The sequence below is a fragment of the Periophthalmus magnuspinnatus genome, chromosome 17 (genome assembly GCF_009829125.3).
Source record: "Periophthalmus magnuspinnatus isolate fPerMag1 chromosome 17, fPerMag1.2.pri, whole genome shotgun sequence".
Lineage (NCBI taxonomy): Eukaryota > Metazoa > Chordata > Actinopteri > Gobiiformes > Gobiidae > Periophthalmus > Periophthalmus magnuspinnatus.
Genome location: NC_047142.1, coordinates 9,549,115 through 9,572,652, shown reverse-complemented (window position 1 = coordinate 9,572,652; position 23,538 = coordinate 9,549,115). Strand labels below are relative to the sequence as shown.

Here is a 23,538-nt window from a genome sequence, read left to right as displayed (position 1 = left end):
TCTAAAAATACTCAAGTAAGAGTAAAAAAGTATTTGGGGAAAGTACAATTGAAGTAAGAGTAAAACTTGTGATATACAATTAGGAATTATGGCAGTCAAATGATAGACCTCTTAAATGAGAAAAGTGAGTACCTATCTGGGGGAGTGGTGCAAGAAAAACAAATGTTCAAGTCATTCAAGCCATACAGCCATAAAGGAAATAATCAATCCATCCATTTTCTTCCTCTTTATCCGGGGCCAGGTCATGAAGACAACAGGTTGAGCAGGGAGGCCCAGACTTCCCTTTCCGCACACAGCTCTTCCAGGAGGATCCCGTGGCGTTCCCAGGCCAGCCCAGAGACATAGTCCCTCTGGCATGAGGTGGGAGGAGGCCTGGAACACCTTCCCAGGGAGGCATCCAGGAGGCGTCCGCAAAAGATGCCCGAGCCACCTCAACTCCTCTCGACATGGAGGAGCAGCGGCTGTACTCCGAGCTCCTCCTGTGTGACTGCTGAGTGCCTGACCCTATCTCTAAGGGAGCTCCCAGCCACTCTGTCCCCAAACAGGACACCACGAGGGACACAGTGAAATGCCTTCTCCAGATCCACAAAGCACATGTTGATTGGTTTGGCAAACTCCCATGAGCCCTCGAGGACCTGATGGAGCGTGTGGAGCTGGTCCAGTGTTCCATGACTGGGATGAAAACCACACCGCTCCTCCTGAATCTGACCATTCAAGCATTTGCATTCTAGTCCCAACCCCAGGCCTGGCTCCAGGGTGGGGCTCCAGGGTGGGGCTCCAGGGTGGGGCTCCAGGGTGGGGCTCCAGGGTGGGGCTTCAGGGTGGGGCTCCAGCTATACCATACTGGACGATATCATGATCCTTGTTTATGCTCGATCCATGGGGTATTGTGAACTGACCTGTTTGCCATGGGAGACTCAACCAGGGGCATAATGTCCTGAGCAACATACAATAACTCCTAAAATCATTTGAGTACAAAACTCCTCCACTGCGATAAGGAGGCAGTTCAAAGGGGAGACAGGCCATAATGAAAATGCTTAGTATTACACTTGAGTCATTATTTGTGCTTTACTCAAAACATTATGTAACTTTTCAGGTGAGTGGTACAGCACCTGCTTGTACATGAGCAGGTTATTATTGCCATTAATGCATCTGTCTTGAATTTACTCACTGATAATCAAAGATCTGACAAACATGCGTTTTTACTGTGAATAGGTTCATCTTTCCATAAACATGACACACATTGTCTCCGTGGGAACAAGCATTTCAGGTAAGGCAATAACATCTTCATGGATGTGGCAGACCCTGTATCAGAAAAGTTACATAATGCACCTTTAACCAGCAATTAAAGACCAGGTCAGGTTTCAAATTCAGATTTTTCATAACTAAAAATCTTAAATCAAATTACAAAAAAAAAAAAAATACATTCAAAAGCAATTCTGAAACACTTTTTCATTTTTTTTATTTTAATGATTTATGGCACCTTCCAGGCCAGTTTTTATCTTGTTGGTTTTGTGTCTTTAATATTCAGCCGATGTCACAGTAGGAGTGTTCTACCAGTGTAGGTTCATGATTCAGAATGTTGTGTGTCCAACCTGAAAACAACACAAAATAAACAAGTGAATTCATAAATATAGAATAAAAACAGATTTGTTTGCCCTTGTTTGGATGGAAACACTCACAGGAGCACACACACACACACACACACACACACACACACACACACACACACACACACACACACACACACACACACCCACACACCCACACACACACACACACACACACACACTGAAAACAGCTTCGAGCTCTAGTTTATTTCTAAGATGTTCTAAAGACACTTGTATTTGAAAAGTCAAACCCAGGAGCTGAACTTGTCCCTGCTCTGTGCTGTGTCTCACATGTCTCTAACACCAGCGTCCAGCAGGGGGCAGCCACGCATTAACATCCACCAGCTATTCCTCACCACACTCAAATCCACATCCATTATTTTGTATTTGCCCATTAAAAACATCTGTCTCTACGCTCAAAAACAGAACATGTCGATCCCGAATAAATATATTATGTCATCTTCGGTAATTAAATATTTTTGTGTTGCATTGTTAAAAACGCAGAAGAAGAAAGACAGAAGAAAAACATGAAACCCTGAACTCATTTTAAACAGTTTGCAGTGGTCCAAAGTTCTTCCTCACTTACCTTATGCATTCAGAACATTCAAATTAAAAATGAACAACCACTAGCATGCTAACGAGCACTTCCTGATTATCTGACAATATAAAAAAGGCTTTCTAATTAGACACAGACAGTACACAGCGGACACAGTATCACACAATATAGCTGTACTGGGGCAAATACTCATTCAAATACTTTTTTTTTTTTTAAATGTAGTGTCCTTGTCTGACTGTGAAAGACAAAATTGCTGGTGCCGACTTGGAGAGCACTTTTACACAGCGCCGTGTTAATCCTGGAGTATTTAGAAATCTTCAGGGACAGGGAAAGGATCCTTGCAGGTTTAACTCAATGTCAGAAGACTAATGGTACTTTACGAAAAAGAAAGAAAGGAAAAAATTAAAAGTTTTGATCCAAATGTGGGTGAACTTCTGCAAAGTGCCATAGAATGTTACTACTTAAATGTTTAATGCTTTTTTTCTTGTACTTGGTGTAATTAAATATGTGGCAATATTACATTATATACTTATTTACTTCTTGAATAACACAGTGTAGTACTTTTAGAGGTAGGGATATATTGTATGTAGAAAGAAAAATGCCCCAAAAGCTGCAACAATAGGTCCTATATTACACAAAATGAGCTCTTGTGAGATTTAAATCATGTTCTCCTCAAAAACAAACCTGGAATTGTGTTTGTTTGTTGTCTTTATCATTAGTCTGTCTACATCTCCAAAGCTCAAAATGCACTGTTCCACCTTGTGATGTCATGAAGTGATAGTTTTCAAGTTTTACCTTCAGTTCAGTAAAGATTGGGCAATTCCAGGGCTAACATCATCCAAATGATTCTAGCGACGGTGTGTGGAGTTTAAAAACACAGTGGAGCATTTCCTGTATTACCACTTGATGACATCACAAGGTGGAGTAGAGTGTTTTCAGTTTGAGAGAAGAACTCAACGTAAATATGCAGAGTTTGGGGTGGGGGGTCTGGATTGGAGAGCGGTCTTTGTGAGAATAATGCTCCGTTTTGCCGTTGTGGTTGAGGTGATCTTTATGTGGAGAGGTTCTGCTGCACCAAGAGATTCAGTCAACAATGGAAACAGAACTGAGGCTCGTCTGAAGAGCGATACGACTCAATGCTGCACTTGTAAAACAATCTACAGCTGATTACATATAGTAATGACAGACATAAGACGTGTGAATGGTTACGGTGAATGGACTTTAAAAACACAGAGGAGTTATGTTGGATCATTACCAGATGATGTCACAAATAGAGAAGCAGGAGTAGCGGCTCGCTCAGATGGCTCCTGACGCAGCTGTGGCTCCTGTGTGGGTTTTGTTTTGCCATGTGACACTCACATGAAGAGCGGTGCTGTTTCGAAAGCTGCACTCGTGAGACCAAGTATTCACGCCATAACTAAACATTTATGTAGAAAAAAAGCCTGCGGCGTCTGATTAAAATAGACTTTCGACGGAATGAACCACTGCAGCACCTCCCAGAGCCCCATGGTCTCAGCTCCTCTTGTTGGTTTAGAATTCTTGCGGCCTCTGCAGTTGCTCCACGTGAAGTTGGAGCCAGGGTTAAACCATAGACTGTACATATAACTGAACAGAGCTAACCTGCTCGCTGCCGCGTTACAAATATGAAGTGCTCATGGGTGCACTTCTGGCTTCATCGACTCTGGCTCCAATTCACTTTACACTGAAAAACTGTCACTCTTCTGTCTGTAACTGCTGCAGTGAGCCTCGTCATTTGAGCCTCTACATCAGGAGAGGGCAAACTTTTTGACACAGGCACCACAATGAGGGACTGGGCCATATATATGTATACATTACATTAGAGATTTAGCCTGTAACACGTAGCGAAGCATGAATATGAAAGGCTCATTGTACAAATTGTTTCCAAATGCATTAATTAAATTAATCATTAATTTCTAAAATTTCAGTTAAATAAACACAGCAGAAAAACGTCGTACAAGATTTACCCTTACCTAATTAAATATAATTTGGTCACAGTCGGTGGGATGGATTAGGAAAACCCAAAGGGGCGTGTTTGGCCATGTCTGCTCTACATGATCCTAGTATTTTTATTTTGCTATTGTGTCAGTAAATCAAAGTATGAACATTAATGACAGACAAATCAGGCGCCTTCTTTCCTCGAGGTCGCTCCCGTTAGCGTTAGCAACAGATTTGATTGACAGCATTGCTAAGCACCCACTCCCTGGTAAACCAGCAGTGAAGGTGGTAAGCGGTGTTACCTTCAATAGCCTAGCTCCTGATTGGCTCTTTGGTTGCTATGATACTCGCAGATGGAATTCTAAATATGGAACTCGGCTCCAAATTGTCCCCTATAGCCTCGATGAGTTTCATTTTACTGGAGCTGAACGCTGTGGGTGACGTCACACTCACCATGTCTATGGGGGAAACAGGCTAAATAAATGGCTTATAGGCTTCCTCATGATCTGCAGTACCTTGAGGAGGTCACTAAAGCTGTCCTCCAGTTCTGAGTCCACGCTTCACTGTGATTGGTTAAATCCTCCTGTCACTCACTCAAAGCAGTAGGAATTGGAAGAATCGATGAGACTTATTATTTTTTTTATTATTTGATAGAACAGCATTTAACTGAAAACAGTTTGTAAAATTAGTTTTCAGATATTTCATGTTAAAATGACTAATGTTGTAAAAGACAAATCAATCCATCTAAAAAACAATGATAAATTACATTGAAGCAGTTAGTCTGTTAACGCAACAGTGGTAAAAGTTTTAACAAAGATCTATAGTGCCCCCTGTGGGCCTTCTCAGTTTACTGCACTTATGTTTACACATTATAATCCATAAATGTTTTGACACAGTGGTTCAAACATTATCTACAAACCTGAACATGAGCGGTTCAATCCCAGCTTTTATCATATTTATGTTGTCTCGTTGGGCAACACACTTCACTCACCTTACTGTATGTACATGGTGTAATAAAATAGACTCTAATAAGCACCAGTTTAGCTTTAATGTTTACACTTTTGTCTGTTGCAGAATTTAAAAGTTATGAATGAATTGAATAAAGTGTTTGTGTTTTAATCCTACATTATAAATAATCCTAATGCTCATTTTCATTTCATGTCATTGTTTCCCGACACTTCTGCATTACCGGGACAAACAGAACCACATACTTTGGCAAAACTTTACAAAAAAAACAAAACAAAAAAAAAAAAAAACAACAACAACAAGTGGATCTGGAGCTGTATCATGTGTCCCCAATTTCAGAGGGTGTGATTGACAGACGGATTAACCAATCAGAGAGAGGCATGGGCTGTTCCTGTTAAAAACAAATATAAACGATTGAGAAACAGCAGCTTTTTGCAGAATTAACAATGGAAGTAGCAAATGTTTATTAATCTCAGGTAAAATAAGTTCAAGATTGTTCTGAATATTATGAGAATTTCTGAGAGGAGCGTCTTCTGCATTTCAGAAACACGTCATACGAATGAGCGTCTGTGGTTGGACCGTCGCGAGTTTGGGACAAAGGATTTTCACCCTCGATTGTTGTTCCAGACCCTTCTAGATTTGATCAGAAAATAGATGGGACTGCTCAGGCGAACTTCTGTACAGTAACTCAAGTAGAGTAAGATCAATGAAAAGTAAAACTGGTACAGATGTGCTTTAGACACTACAGTGCTTCTAGCTAACTCTGGATGAATATATTTACTATGTGCCTTCCAGTTTAGTTTTTCTTCTATTATCACTCCCACTGAAGTCTCTCTATTTCAAGTCATCAGATTTATTTCTCTGTTAATCTTGTTTTCAAAGAACATCATCGCTGTTTTGCTCAAATTTAAGAATAACTTGTTCCTCCTGAACCACACTTGCAGTTTCCTCATTTAGAAAGTGACTGCGTCTAGTAATCTGTTCAACTTGCAATCAGAACAAAAAAATAATAATAAAAAATAATAGATGAACTGCAAATAAGCCAAGGTTTGAAACATTACATGAGTCATTGGTGTACAGAATGAAAAACTTAGGTCCCAACACTGACCCCTGTGGGACACTGCGAGGAATGGCAAGCAATTATCATTCAGTTTAACAATCTGTTGCCTGTTTGTTGAATAACTTTCTACTGACTTGGAAACCACTCCCCTAATCGCATACAGCTCTATTTCATGTATTAAAGGTCCTATATTAATGCTCTGTTCCACCTTGTGATGTCATGAACTGGCAGTTTTCAAGTTAACAGTTACTTTTTTACTTTTAGTTCAGTAGATATTGGCAATTCCAGGTCTAAATTCATCCAAATGATTCTAGTAAAGGTGTATGTAGTTTAAAAACACAGTGGAGCACTTCCTGTACTACCACATGACATCACAATGTGGAACAGAGCTTTTGTAATGAATGATCCAAAAATGTGCCAGTGCAAACCAGGGACCGTTGTGACATCCTTGCAGTAGCGTTCAGTTGAAAGTGCTCTAGCATGTTTGGTTCAGGGTTAATATTTGTTTTCAGGTTTATGGAAATGTTGCCATAGAAACAGTTTCCAGTATTATCATATTATCAGTAAGACTTTCTGTTATTCATACAGCTCACAAAAATATTCCATGATCTTAAAAAATTATAAGCTCCCTGAATTTACTGAATGTATTTTCCACTGGTTAAGGTTTGTGAAGTGTCTTGCCCAAGGACACTGGCATTAATCAGATCTGTGAAATTGAATTATTTCCATATAATACACAAACAGTCAGAAGTTTGGACACTTTTTCATTTATTTTTCTTCTTTATTGCCATGGTTATTCACATTATATAATCTCACTCAAAACTATGAATGACACTTGTGGAATGTAGCAAACAAAAGATAAACTCAAAATGACTTAGATTCGATTTAAAACATTTAAAAACTCGCCACATTTGAAAAGCTTTGATCACTTCTTTGCACGTTTGGCATTTCATGACCCTGACATGGCACAGGTGTGAAAACCATGTCAGGAGAGTTCATCATAAAGGTCACGGAGAGAAGGTCGAGGGTTTAAAGCTCCGTCGACAAAGCAAAGGGTGGACACTCTGAGCATTTGAAGATAAAATACAAAAAAAAAAAAACATTTCCTTCTATTTACAGTATTTTTAAAGGAACAGCACATATTAATGAACATTTAAAAATGTAAATATGTAAAGATTACAGCCAATGTGACTAATTTTCATCTTCATTCCCTCAGCAGGTTGATGTCAAACAGTCTACAGCACAGAGAAAAGAGCAGCAACAATCACACAAAAGCAAATGTAACACACAACACACTCACTATATACACACAACACACACACACACACACACACACACACACACACAACACACTCACTATATACTGTCATGATCAGCACCATCTGTTCCATGTTTTACCTCCTGTCCTGCTCCTTCCCTCCCTCACCTGCCGGAGCTGGGCTGAGCTCCTGGCTCCTCCTGCGCGCACCTGCAGCTCATCAGCGCAATTACCTCCACCTGCTGTGGAGCATAAGAGGAGCTGGGACCAGACACTCGGTGCGAGATCGTCGTTGTGTGTTAGAGTGGCTGCATGTCTACGTCCCTGCTCCCTCACTTGTCCCAGCTCCTGGCTTCTGGCTCAGCTCCTGACCTCCTGACCTCCTGCTCCGGCTCTGGTACAGATTACTCCTTGTCTTCACCTCCTTGTCTCATCCTGGACTCCGGCTTGCTCCACGTCTCCCGCTCCGGCCCCGGTACTGTTTAACTCCTGGTCTTCACCCTCTTGTCTCGTCCCGGACTCTGGCTCACACCCCGCTCCCAGTTCCTTGCTGGGTTAATGAACTCTTGTTAATTATTTCACAATCTGTAAAATAAACACTGTAAATCTGCCCCGAGTCTGCACTCTTTGGTCCGCTACACCCACCGTTACGACATACACACACACACAACACACTCACTATATACACACAACACACTCACTAGATATACACACAACACACTCACTAGATATACACACAACACACTCACTAGATACACACTCACTAGATACACACTCACTATATACACACACACAACACACTCACTATATACACACACACAACACACTCACTATATACACACACACAACACACTCACTATATACACACACACAACACACTCACTATATACACACACACAACACACTCACTATATACACAACACACTCACTATATACACAACACACTCACTATATACACACACACAACACACTCACTATATACACACACACAACACACTCACTATATACACACACACAACACACTCACTATATACACACACACAACACACTCACTATACACTCACCACACTGTTGAACATTCAAAGTAATCTCTACACACAGAAGCAGGAAAGTTCCACAGTGGCTCTTTCTCAAACACACTGTATGGTAGCGCACCATGGCCCAGAGCCAGTGCATTATGGGATTGAGTCCTGGCTCTGACAGTTTGACAGCGGCCATTTTGGGTCAGTGCGGAGGTTGGGATCAGTCAAAGTGAAAAGGGCGCACAGCTGTTGATATTTGTATAATCAGGACTCAAAATGCAACGAAATGAACTCGTGCGCCTTTAAAATGCCAAATGTCTTACAGCTCACGACGCTTGTTCAGGGTCCGATAATAGACGACCGCTATAATGAAGGACCGTGTGTTTACAACGAGGTAATCGATAAAGCAACTGTTACCGACTCAAAACACCCGGCTCACGTTTAAAGTGGCTGTACCCATTTTTATCCCCACGTAATTAAGCGAGATAAAGGGCTTTTGGGTCGTTTGAGTCACAAAAACGCGACACAGTTCAAGGACAAGCAAAATACTACTGATACTTTGGTACCACAATCACAATTCAATCTGTTTTAATAGCAAAAGACAAAATGTATCTGTCAACTCATCCAAGCCGCTTCCAGTTTCAGTCTTAACGACCGTATTCAACCTGTAATGACCGTCTATTGTTCTCTTTGTTCCTGTTTGTTATGGGTCTGAGAATAGAGTTGTAGATCGGTGAGAGATTATGCCTCAGGCCCTCATTCCTGTTTAAGGCAGGATTGTCTTCCTTAAGTCCACCTCAGTCCACCGTCTCCATCTCAAAGCCTCTAACCACTCCTTTGAAGATAGTGAAGTACAGATCTGAGAGAAAGGAAATGGTTTGAGAGGAGAGTTAAAGAAGCTATTTTTTGTTAAGAAAGACAATCCTTTAAACAGGAATGAAGGCCTGATACATCATCTCTCACCGATCTACAACTCTATCCTCAGACCCAAAAGAAATAGGAACAAAGAGAACAATAGGTGGTCATTCCAGGTTGTGTAGGATCATTAAGGCTGAAATTGTAAACAAAAGCTGTTTACAGTTTCAGTGTGGTTAGCTCCTCCCTTCAGACAGATATAAGGAAGTGTCGACCAGCAATCTGACCAGAACTGAAGAAGTGGACAACGATTTGTCCAGTTGACAGATTTAAATTTCGTCTTTTGCTATGGATTAGACCAGGACGACTGAGGGATCACACAGACACCTGCTTCCCTGTATAAATAAAAATAAAGAAAAAAAAATATAGTTTTTTGCCACCTGCCGCCATATTGGTAACAACGACAAGAAACCACTCCAGTGTACGCAGACACTGGGACCGACGTGGGTTAAGTGTCTTGCCCAAGAACACAACAACAGCATTCATCTGTGAGCCAGTGGACGTGATGTTTATGTCGAGAGTGGGACTTGAACAGCCAACCTTTGGATCAATGGGCAAGCGCTTGACTGACTGACTGAGCCACTGTCGCCAGCATTGGTCTGGAAACTGTAATTATGAAGAGATTTTTATATAGTCAGAGAATGAGGAAGTGCGCTGCATGCTAGCTGATTTTAGCATGCTAGCCGTTATTAGCGTTACTGTGATGTGTATTAAGGTCTGCTTAAAACATTTTAAAACAGTAAAACAAACAACAACAAACAAACAAACAAACAAAAAACAAAACAGGTTAAACGCCTTTAAATTCTCCAGCCACATCTCACTTAGCCTGCCCCGGGGCATTTGTGGCGTCTGTATTAGCGTAAAGATCCCGGAAGATTTGCCGTTAGCTCAGTGGCACATTCTCTGCCCTTTCTCCATTCTCCTTCCTTCAGACTGTTGAGGGTTTAATTCAGCGAGGAGCCTTTGGGGTTTTCTGTCCTGTTACCTTCTAATCACTTTGAAATGAGTCCGGCGTCATCAGGCTCCGTGGGCTTTTCACCCCAATCTCGCTTTGAAGACGGACGGATTATTGCTGGGATTATTATATGCTAATACACTGTTAGCATATCTAATGACATTAACAGCCCAGTCGAACCCACTCACCCGGGCACTTTCCTATTATTTGGATTACTACGATTAGTTCTGCACGTGTGAGAGCTCCAGCACAAATGATAAAACTGAAACATTTCATAAACACACTGCAGTACACACATAATAAGCGACTAACTTCAATGTACTTACCGTGCTACAAGAATCAGAGTGTAGTATTTCTCTAATATGGGGCAATAACTAAAGATGTGACTCTTTCCTTTGTAATATCTATGTTCCCCTTAAGTCAATCTCTGGTCTTGGTCTTTAGACTGGCCTTAATAGCGATTTTTAAAGGTCTCGGTCTTATCTCGGCCTCGTGCTCTATTTGACTCGGTCTCTTGTCGCAGGCTTGAGGTCTGACACTTGATGAATGACCTCACGTTTCATTACAGTCGCCGCCCGCTTCATCCAGGCAGCATGGCGGCTCGTCCACAGCAGCGTGGCCTCTTAACTCTTATGTGTGTGTGTCAGACCTGTCTCACATCAGCACACATCCTCATTGTCGTCTCTTTCTCCTATAGCTCTTGTGCGCTTTGGGTTTGTGCGGAGGCTCCAAAGTGTCACTGCAGCACCACAGGCTCTAAGATTAGAATTATGTCCTCTGTAAAGTGCAAGTGGATGTTGTCTTAAAGTGTGAGCATCCAAAAAGGGGCACAGCGAGTTGAAGTACTTATCTGACTTATATAAACAGTGATATTCATGCGCTAGAGACACTGTAAAATACAAATAAGTGCAGAAAATGGTCTTGAACAATCCTACTAGGCAAAGAAAAATGTATTTGTGTATGAACTCTGCTATGCAAAGTCATTCAAAGTGTTTTACAGAATAAGAAATGCATTAAAATCACAATACAAACACAAAAAAGACATAAATCATCACAAAATCGACATTACAAGAGAAGAATAAAAACCTTTCAGTCGTATGCACAGAGCTGTTTTGAGCCTGGATTTAAACATTGTCAAAGTAGAGAGAAGGCGCAGAGGCACAGAACCCAGTGGATATTGATGTACATTACAGCTCATATCAGAGGACTGCATGGACTTTTTCCTGTAATAGCAATTTCGGGGACTCAGCTCCACTTGAGGACAAGGAGTGGTGGAGACATTTTGCGCCTACAATCTCTGAATTCTCTGACGCTCTCCACCCTGGCTCTTACACCACCGCACCAGCTCATATCCTGCTGCTTGTGAAACTCCTGTCTTTAAATTGCACATGGCAGGTTTTTACATTTTCTCTAATTATGACTTGGTTTGGTGGGATAGTACCTGTGGGCAATATTTGGGATATGTGGGATTGTAATGTTTGAAATGTCATACGATTCTCTTAATGTTTGTGGTGTGTGCTTTCTGTTGCACTGTTAAAAATCCTGTATATGCACTTCAAACAGCCTCACATTAGGATCAGCAGACACATCACATTTTTAGGCCCTCCCTCGTGTCATGTTAAAGCCTTTTTAAAAGCCGTGATGAGCCGTGTCCAGTGAGTGTTGACACGCGCCGTGCTCCTGAATGCGACGGCCTTTAGCTACATTTCAGTGTTGCTTTACATAACTTGTGGTGACAGTGGTGCAGTGTTTGCCCTCTAACCAAAAGTGAGACAGATTTTGAACACATGCTGTGATTTGGTCCCAGGACAAGACAATTAAAGCACACATCTCCAAACCACAGTGTTACGTCTGTAATGGGCCAATAATATTGAATGAATTTAATATTGATTGATTGTTCTTAAATGTCTGCACTCTATGGGTCCTGTTTATTTGAGTGAGTTACTGCAGCTACTACTCCTGCTGCTGTGCCCAACGCCAGGCTCAAGACCAGAGGTGACAGCCTTTTCTGTGGCAGCGCCCAGACCACATATGACAAACTCAGGCCTGAGGGCCAAATCTGGCCCATGGTGTAATTATATTTGGCCCATGAGATCATATCAAATGTGCATTAGAACTGGCCCGCCGGTATATAGCACATGCACCACTAATGGTGCGTTGGCATCAGGGGAGTCGAGTTCACATGCAAGGTCAATGGTGGACGTGCGTCTTGGCCATCCTGCATTTTTGTGGAGCATCTTCAAGCGTCAGAGCGGCGCAAATCTGGCGTTGACGCAGTGCGTCTTGAGCGTTTTATGTGGAGCACTTTCGTCATCTGAAGTTGTTTTAAATGTGCCATAACTAAACAAACTGAATTGAATAAAATAAATGTTGTTGAGGGTTATAGGGTCTAGATCTGATCAATAACATTAGTAAATTTCAGATTAGAAAGTAATCAAGAGGAAACACTGACTCTGGACTCTCACGCTGGGGGTGTACTGTGTGTATGTCTGTGGTGGAATGTTCAGCAGTTATACAATGCACGCATTAGCAAACACTGCCAAAAAAGTTTTAAGATAGTTTTAAAACTCAAGAAAAAATGTAAAATTGATTAAAGCAACTCATTTTCAGGAGTATGTGATCAATACAAGCATATGATCCTGTTTAGGTGTTTGATTTTCAACAAAAACATAAAAACTGTTGGCTAATGCTAGCTAGCTTGTGATATTATATGAGAGGGCCTTGTTTAACAGCACTAATAATCTCACCTGTTGTAGTTCCAACTAATTGAGTTCCTTCGGGTCAGACTGTGTTAAAACAAAGCTCGGATTAAAGTCTGATGTGAGTAAGAGCCTCGGGTAAAGCAGGGCCTGGTCTCTGGTGATGACATCAGCTGCAATGTCCCAACGGCCAAATAACCAGGCTACACCCATTTAAAGGGAGACTAAACATGTGGTCTGAGATTCGCTGTGCAATTTAAGTCTTAATAATAGGATTTTAAATGTAGAATGGACAAAAGGAAATATGAAATACAAGAATGTGTAAGAATGTTCGTTTCTGGCGTAAGCGTGTGTGTGTACATAAGTGTGTGTACATAAGTGTGTGTGTAAGGTGGGTCCTCTGCATGGCGTTGCACATTAAGAAAGTTTAAGCAAAGTCGAACAAGGTGAGTGTTTTATAACTGTCAGAGTGGGGATCACACACTCCTTAGTGAGAGGGGCCACAGATAAGAAGTGGCTTTAACTAAAATGACCAGAACATAGGTGTTATTTTATTGTCCACTCGTCCTTAAGCCCCCACGCTGCTCTGCATTTGATGATATTTCAGAACATGTTTGTACAGATCTATACTACAGGCTCAGCAGTTTTTAACTAGAGTAAGACGCCATATTTTGTAGTTTGTGGATGACTTTGTGATTTGCTAATTGCGTTTATTCAAATTGTGATTTTAATTCAACTCCGATAAATTGTACTGCCCTTTCATTCAACCCACTCCTAAAATCAGCATCATTTGAACAGTTTCTTAATTAGCAGTTATTTTAAGACAGGTGGCAGCTTTGCCATGTATGTACTTTGAAAAGGTCATAAGCTGCTTAGAGCCTCTAAGACCTTTAAACACTACACTAATCAATTGTGAGCCGGGCCGATGGTCGATGAGGACAGACTGTAGGCAGGAGTCAGGTGTCAGGAGCGCGGGAGTTAAGGGCGTTACACAGATCAATGTGAGCGGTGATAAAACACACACAAGCCCCTCACAGGAAATGACACGAGACACAATCTGATCTTTACTGGAAGAGCTGCTCTAAACAGAAGGGGGGCAGTCTGTCCTGATGGGCGGGTGATGGGCGGGTGATGGGTGGGTGATGGGGGGTGATGGGTGGGTGATGGGGGTGATGGGTGGGTGATGGGGGGTGATGGGGGTGATGGGGGTGATGGGTGGGTGATGGGGGGTGATGGGTGGGTGATGGGTGGGTGATGGGTGGGTGATGGGGGGTGATGGGGGGTGATGGGGGTGATGGGGGTGATGGGTGGGTGATGGGGGTGATGGGCGGGTGATGGGCGGGTGATGGGGGGTGATGGGTGGGTGATGGGGGGTGATGGGGGGTGATGGGTGGGTGATGGGGGGTGATGGGTGGGTGATGGGGGTGATGGGTGGGTGATGGGGGGTGATGGGGGTGATGGGGGTGATGGGTGGGTGATGGGGGGTGATGGGTGGGTGATGGGGGGTGATGGGTGGGTGATGGGTGGGTGATGGGGGGTGATGGGTGGGTGATGGGTGGGTGATGGGGGGTGATGGGGGTGATGGGTGGGTGATGGGCGGGTGATGGGGGTGATGGGCGGGTGATGGGGGTGATGGGTGGGTGATGGGCGGGTGATGGGGGTGATGGGCGGGTGATGGGCGGGTGATGGGGGTGATGGGCGGGTGATGGGGGTGATGGGCGGGTGATGGGGGTGATGGGCGGGTGATGGGGGTGATGGGCGGGTGATGGGGGGTGATGGGTGGGTGATGGGGGGTGATGGGGGGTGATGGGTGGGTGATGGGGGGTGATGGGGGGTGATGGGGGGTGATGGGGGGTGATGGGTGGGTGATGGGCGGGTGATGGGGGTGATGGGTGAGTGATGGGGGGTGATGGGTGGGTGATGGGGGGTGATGGGTGGGTGATGGGGGGTGATGGGGGGTGATGGGTGGGTGATGGGGGGTGATGGGGGGTGATGGGTGGGTGATGGGGGTGATGGGGGGTGATGGGTGGGTGATGGGCGGGTGATGGGGGTGATGGGTGAGTGATGGGGGGTGATGGGTGGGTGATGGGTGGGTGATGGGGGGTGATGGGGTGATGGGGGGTGATGGGTGGGTGATGGGTGGGTGATGGGTGGGTGATGGGGGGTGATGGGGGTGATGGGTGGGTGATGGGGGGTGATGGGGGTGATGGGTGGGTGATGGGCGGGTGATGGGTGGGTGATGGGGGGTGATGGGGGGTGATGGGTGGGTGATGGGTGGGTGATGGGGGGTGATGGGGGGTGATGGGGGTGATGGGGGTGATGGGTGGGTGATGGGGGTGATGGGCGGGTGATGGGCGGGTGATGGGGGGTGATGGGTGGGTGATGGGGGGTGATGGGTGGGTGATGGGGGGTGATGGGTGGGTGATGGGGGTGATGGGTGGGTGATGGGGGGTGATGGGGGTGATGGGGGTGATGGGTGGGTGATGGGGGGTGATGGGTGGGTGATGGGGGGTGATGGGGGTGATGGGGGTGATGGGTGGGTGATGGGCGGGTGATGGGGGTGATGGGCGGGTGATGGGGGTGATGGGTGGGTGATGGGCGGGTGATGGGGGTGATGGGCGGGTGATGGGGGTGATGGGCGGGTGATGGGGGTGATGGGCGGGTGATGGGGGTGATGGGCGGGTGATGGGGGGTGATGGGTGGGTGATGGGGGGTGATGGGGGGTGATGGGTGGGTGATGGGGGGTGATGGGGGGTGATGGGTGGGTGATGGGGGGTGATGGGGGGTGATGGGTGGGTGATGGGCGGGTGATGGGGGTGATGGGTGAGTGATGGGGGGTGATGGGTGGGTGATGGGGGGTGATGGGTGGGTGATGGGGGGTGATGGGGGGTGATGGGTGGGTGATGGGGGGTGATGGGGGGTGATGGGTGGGTGATGGGGGTGATGGGGGGTGATGGGTGGGTGATGGGCGGGTGATGGGGGTGATGGGTGAGTGATGGGGGGTGATGGGTGGGTGATGGGTGGGTGATGGGGGGTGATGGGGTGATGGGGGGTGATGGGTGGGTGATGGGTGGGTGATGGGTGGGTGATGGGGGGTGATGGGGGTGATGGGTGGGTGATGGGGGGTGATGGGGGTGATGGGTGGGTGATGGGCGGGTGATGGGTGGGTGATGGGTGGGTGATGGGGGGTGATGGGGGGTGATGGGTGGGTGATGGGGGGTGATGGGTGGGTGATGGGGGGTGATGGGGGGTGATGGGGGTGATGGGTGGGTGATGGGGGGTGATGGGTGGGTGATGGGGGTGATGGGTGGGCTCATTGGAGGAGCTCTGGGCCTACTGCAAATAGTGAAAAAAAACTATGTCAAACACTAACAGAAGTGCTCTAAACTGTAGCAATGCAGTTAAATCTATGTCATCTGGATACTTGATTCTTTTATTCTATTATTATTATTATTCATTCTATTATTGCTATTACTGTATTTTCTGGACTATAAGTTGCACTTTTTTCATAGTTTGTCCAGGGGTGCGACTTATACTCAGATGTGACTTATATGTGAAATTATAAACATAAAATCCTATTGCTTCATCTACCTCCAGAGTTGGCGGAGTTTTTCCTGAAGCGACACCGAGGATGAAGAATTCAATGGATTTAGTGATTTGGAGTGAGACCGAGAGTTTGGTAAACTTGTTAGCTTGTTTTTTTATGCTTTAGTTATTTGATTAACTGTTAATATCTTACATTAACAAACCAGATATGTGTTCAGTTCTGTCTATGCTTCATGTCGCTGAATAAATATAAATGTGTTACATTAGCGTGCTGCTGCTATTCAGCCTGTTGTTCTCTATTTTTTTGTTATTATTATTATACCTTTACAGATAAAATGTCTGTTCTTGGTCTCGGATTTTGTAAAATAAATTTCCCCAAAAAATGCTACTTACGCTCCAGTGACACTTTATTTGAAATAACTCACCATACCGTCTTATGGCTTTAATTCCCTTTTAAACATGTTTTTGGATAACTTAGGATAAATATTTCACATCTAACTTAAAATAATGTCTGCATCTGGAAAATATACTTTCTAAAAATTTGTTAGAGCTCCCTCTGTTGTCAGCAATGGGAATGAACAATGAGAAAGTCAACAATTGCCTTGGGAATGCTGTGCTAATAGAGCCTAATAGAGCTGTTTGACCACAGGATGAGTCTAGTGATGGTTTGTGGGCTTAAAAACAGTGTAGAAGAAGTCCAGAGTTTTACCTGTGACAGATCTAAACAGACAATATGCAAAGGGACCATTTTTGAGTTCTCAGGGAAGACAGCTTTGGATTACATGATTAATTAAACAAGCATGAATAAAACAAAATACAACTCAAGGTATGTTTTTGATGAGGGGGCAACATGACAAAGTCAGTGTGGGACAGTTACGCTGCCGCTTGGTTCAGATAGTGCATGAGGTTGCAACTACATCCGAGCACCTGTGCATGTACTTGGTGCTCATACATAAAGCTCATACACAAAGCCCTGCCACTGCTTGTTTTGTGTCTCGTGGTGCTCGCTTTTGTTTGTCTCTTCTCCAGTTCAGCCCGTGGTCTCCACTGGAGACCAGCCCCTGGATTGGAGCAGCAGAGTCAGGTGGTAAGTCGCCTGGGCAACATGTGATGACATATAAATCAACTAAAATCAAACGAAACATACAAAGATAAAAACAGCAAGTCAAACATTAAAACCTATTATTATTATTATTATTATTATTATTATTATTATTATTATTATTATTATTATTATTATTATTATTATTATTATTATTATTACTATTACTATTATAATAATAATAATAATAATAATAATAATAATAATAATAATAATAATAATAATTATTATTATTATTATTATTATTATTATTATTATTATTATTATTATTATTATTATTATTATTATTATCATTATTATTATCATTATTATTTTCATTCCATATTTCACACTTCATTTATCAACATCTAATCACATTTACTGGTCTCAGGACTATGACACATGGGCGGTGGAGACATTTTTCATGTGTACTTCCTACACAGAGGTAATATCTGTGGAAGAAGCGTGTGTGGAGTCAGCCCACAACCAGCTCCAACCCGAGCTCTGCAGGTTGGCTCGTACAGCGGGTTCAGTGGGTCAGGTCCAAGCGCTCTCTGCTTTTACTTAAAGTGCAGGTTAAACACAGGTTAGACCACTCATTCAGTTAAAATAGTTACACTAATTATGTTAGTATACACTAACATAATTACACTCAAGATTTTACGAAAGATCTTGCCTAGTTTTAAAATTTTGGTAATGTTGTACTTCCTGTTTGGATGAAGCTGACATGAGATTGGTATTTCCATAACTGTTACCTAGCAACCATACTGAAAACAACAGCCAAAACTTCTCACAATAATTATAATTAGACTAATGCAAATACATGATAACTGTATTTTGATAAAAGGTCTCAAATGCCTTTCATGTAAACTGTTTTTTTGGATTTTGGAATTGAGTTTTGGACATTGTTGAGAGAGGCTGAAGTACTCTTATTCAATATTAAGACAATATTGTAACATTCATCACAAAAAAATAGTATGTTTATTATACCATGTGGTCTTACACTTGTTCTGATAAAACTCAACATGAAACTGTTCACGAAACGTCCAATTGTTTCCAGTTCTGTGATTTTTTTTCTCATATACTTGCTTAAATGAGTATCTAGTTTCAATAGTAATATCTGATTTTCAAAACTCTACACTTTACCGATACATTTTGATTCAAATGAAAAAAGTGAGACAGTGTTACACCAAATATTTGATGTCTATAGAGACCTACATTTCCCTTGTTCAAAAGCCCTGACCACTCTTCTCCCGTTTCCCTTTTGTTTACTTCTCATCTTTAATTCCCTTGATGCGAGTGCCGCCACATTTTCTCCACTGGCACCATATTTATGTTCATCTTTGTTGAGGACAAAAAGACCAACTTGACATTTGAGCAGGCAATCCTAAAGACCACTTCAGTCTGATTAGCTCTTTGATTAATGCCGACCATAACACTCGCACAAAAACAACAAAAACACGTACTTTGGTTTGGAAAAGATGAACGGCTGGGAGCAACTACAAACTGCAATAAACACACAATCAGTTTAAACACATTTATACCTTTAATACAAAAATAATGATCCTAAGTAACTGTTTAAAGTTACGTAAGGCGCGTTCTATAGATTATAAATACAGGTTACTTTCCTTTGTTCTGGGTTTTCTTGCATTGGATCAGACATCACCAGGACCTTCTGTCTGTAATTGGCATATTTTCTCTTAATAAATAGCATTACACTATCAGAGCTTTTGTATTTTGGGTCAATTCCTGAGCACATCCCACTCCGGACCACAGGACAGCCACGGAGGTGAACAGCTGTAGGGAAACTAAACCACAATAACTAGTTCATTTTAAACATTTTGCAGTGGTCCAAAGTTATTCCTCACTTAACTTAAGCATTTCGAACATCCTGATTATTCACAGAGATGAGATTATAAGCACATTTCACAACATAATCCTGCACTTCCGGACACTCTGACAATAAAACAGTGTATAATTAGAAGCAGACAGTACACGGCAGACTTATTTTTACCTTAAGAGCTACTTATACAATATATCTGAACAGGAGCAAGACACATTTTGCTCAAATACATGAAAAAAACAGCAACAATTGGATGCTCTAGCTATTATTACGCCGTGCTCCACTGTGTTTTTAAACTTCACTAGAATCATTTGGTTGATTTCACCTCTGGAATTGCCCAAATTCTACTGAACTAAAGGTAAAAAGAGGTGTTAACTTGAAAACTACCATCACATGACATCACAAGGTGGAACAGAGCATTTTGAACAACATTATAACAGGGGTAAAAGCTCAGAAGGGTTAATATCAGACCTTTAAACAGTTTGAAGTAAATGTAACTGAGAAACTACTGCCACCCCCTCTATTTGCTCTGTCAAGTAGCGCTGGGGCAGCTGTCTCTTGTGCTTTGTTTGTATTGCTATGAAAGTGCTTTTTAATGATGCTGAAGATGGAATTAGCTTAACAGATGTACAAGTGGGTCCGGCTCAACGCGCAGCGGGAAAATGGGCTGAGAAGTGCTATGAAATACTAATGGACATTTTCACATTGGATAATTGTGTCAGTTTTGAATGTTGTTACCGGAGAGGATCAGCGAGGTGTTGTTAGTGTCGCCGGAACTAAACACGACCGTCATTAAAATCTCACTTTGAATAATTGACTTGGGAAAGGATATGAAATGGTCTTAATTGGATCAAGCTAATGGCAATTCTGTGTCCCAGGAGAAAGAAGAGAAGTGTTTTTCTTTTAAACACAAATCAAGAGCTCTGTTAAGTCACATGAGGTGTTTGGTTGTTGTGATGTTGAGCCATTCAAATGTAATTTTATTGAACAGTATTGAACAGAGGCAAATAGTATGACATGAGCTTGTGTTTGACTGGATCGACGTTTCAGGGACTGCAGGTGGGAACTAACACTCAGGACAAACTAAGCATCTTTTAACATTGACGCCAAATGTAGAAAATACAAATAGGTTCCTAATTTACATCTCTACCTAAGAAATATTTCTATATTTATTTAAAGTGCAGCCCATAGACTGTATAAAGAAGCGGACTAAGTGAGTATCATAGCAACCAAAGAGCCAATCGGGAGTGAGACTGTTGAAAGTAAAGCCCCTCCCTGCACCGCTGGTTTGGCAGGGGGTGGGAGCATAGCAACGCTGTCAATCAAACCTGTTGCTAACGCTAGCAGGAACAATCTCAGGTAAAGAAGGCGCCTGATTTGTTTAAAGTTAATGTTCATATCTCAACTTATGGATAAAATAGTGAAATCAAAACACCAGGATCATGTAGAGCGGGTTAATACGAACATTTAAAGACCAAAGTGACGAGGCTCACTGCAGCGGTTACAGAGAGAGGAGTGACAGTTTTTCAATCGATGGAGTTTGAAGCAAGGCCATGATCACTTCCTGTTTGGAACGCAGCAGTTAGCGCTTTAGCTCTGTCCATTTATATATACAGTCTACACTGCAAGAAATACTGGAAGCAGCATATTTCGTGTTTAATGACAAACACTCTGGGAGCTTGGTGAGGTATCACGACATGCCGAAAACAACTGAAACATTTTAACATTAATGGAGAAGCCTTGGGTTTAAGTAGTGTTTAATATTACCCAGCTGTTCTGGAGGTGGACTCATTAAAGTAAATGACAAATGTTAATCCCATTCCAGCTTCTCTATTAGACGGAGGTGTTTCTGCATTAAAGCTCGATTATACTGGAGCATCAGGCCGACTCTTCCCACAGACCTGCCCCTCACTGCTGAGCTCTGAGTTCAATGTAACATTGATTTTTAAGTCTCGCGAGCCACACCTGACTTGTAGTGATGTTTGTGAACGAGTCAGCTCTTTTACATGGTTCCTTCACGTGCACGGTTGGAACCGAATCTCAGTTTTTAAAAGAACCAAATCTTTTTGCATGCATTTTTACACAGATTAACGATGATTAAAATTCAAATGAGTTGTCATATTTGGTTCTGGCATATATATAAATAAAAGAGTATTTTGAACGGCTCTTTGAAATGAACAGGTCCCATAAAAGAGCTGGACATCTCATCACTACTGACTTGCTGCGTTCAGACCGGGGCATCAAAAACACATTGGATGCCTCTGCATTTGAGGACAAATGCCTCCGACGTGTGTCTGGGCATCCATTGCGGTCTGCGAGTGCCTTTGGATATTTAGTTTTCTCTGTGTCTTTGTGAAACATGGCAGACCAGGTTGAGAGAGTGGCTTTAGTGTTTTCATTACATAAAACCCACTAATGGAGGCGATCTCTGTGACTAGCCTTTATGCTAGCCAATGCGCCCAGCATAATTCAGTTGCCGCTTGTTTGTAGCTGATGTACTTTTTCTGGATAATCGCTAAATAAAGTTAAACTTTTTCTTGCTTTGGACGTGTGAACAGGGCGTCCAACGTGTGTACGCTCAAGATTTGCTGTGTCAACGCCACATTCGCGCTTCTCTGGCGCTTCCTGTCTCTTGCCCCCTGTCTCTGAGAGCATGACATCATCACATTCAATAATCTGAAAAACCAGCAGTACTTTTGTCCATGACATCTGCTGAAACACAAGGTGCCCTGGGACTATCCGCCCAAAGTCCCTCCTCTTTGACATAAACAAACACATATCTTTATTCCCTCCCTGTCCTTTTCTTTTAGCATTCTGACTTAGCTGTCCTTGTGTTTGCAATTGTTCACCTTGATCAGACTCAAGCCAAATCTGGCATAAACATACTTGATAAGAAAGCCTTGAAATCAGAGTGTTGCAATGAATATAAATGAATCACGTGATGTCTTTTTCCAGCATTCAGGCTCGCATGTGGAGAGCTTCCGTATAGAGCTAAGCTAATCAGTGTATTGTCTCCTGAAGTGGCTGCAGCACCGACAGGCATGTCAATGTCCAATCAAGAGCATACAAAATATAGAAGCGAGAGAACTTATCTTGGCTGAATGCAGCGTTTATACTAACATAGTTAGTATACTAACATATACTTGCAGCACTGTTGTATTCTTCCTTTGCTGGCCTCTTTGTGGAATAGACAAGTGGTAGCTGTTATTTTTAAGGCACTTCAGTCGTTAAAAACTTAATTATCTTTCTCTACTGGCTTTTCATTTCAATGTTCAGTGCACCAAATGATCGTTTTCTAACGGTTTTGTAAAGTAGATACAGAACATTAACTATGTAAATCCTTATTTTACATTTGTTCATTATAAAATCCCAGTGATCTAAAATGGCTTAGTAACAAAAGTGGGACCAGTGACTGAGAGCTGAAGAGCTGAAGTGAGATCCTCTTATAGTGGCATTTCACAGTACTGTTAAAAAGGTACTATATATATATATATATATATATATATATATATATATATATATATATATATATATATATATATATATATATATATATATATATATATATAGAGAGAGAGAGAGAGAGAGAGAGAGAGAGAGAGAGAGAGAGAGAGAGAGAGACCTGGGATGATCTGAATGGCAGTACAGAACTGGGGCAGGGATATGGGTTTGTTACAACAGACATTTAAAAGGACAAAAAAGGACTAGTCAAACAGGCATGATTCAAACAGTCATGAGATAATGACGAGGGAACACTGTTATAACACGGTTTAAAGCTCAGAAAAGTAGAGATAATAATATATCATTGGCAAGTGACTAGCATGTGGCTCCCTGTGTCTGGGTGGGTTTCCTCCGGACACTCCGGTTTTCCCTTGTCAACCAAAACATGCACAAAAACACATTTCTAGCTCTGACCAATCCTATAGCCCAAGATCTGGAGATGGGTCCCCGGGTGCGGCACTGCAGAGCTCCCTGCTCCTGACAGGTTGCCCCAGTGGCATTGAGAGAAAGGTGAAATACAGAGGACAAATTCCGCTACAGGGACAAAAGTGTACCTTTATATCAGTACAC

General features: G+C 42.7%; 1 protein-coding gene across 1 annotated transcript; it reads right to left on the bottom strand.

Annotated features, from left to right (window-relative positions):
- Positions 1-14,061: 14,061 nt before the first annotated feature.
- LOC117385567 (uncharacterized) lies at positions 14,062-16,314 on the bottom strand. Its single transcript, XM_033982859.1, has one exon. It carries the CDS (start codon positions 16,312-16,314, stop codon positions 14,062-14,064), a length of 2,253 nt encoding a protein of 750 aa, XP_033838750.1.
- Positions 16,315-23,538: the final 7,224 nt, after the last annotated feature.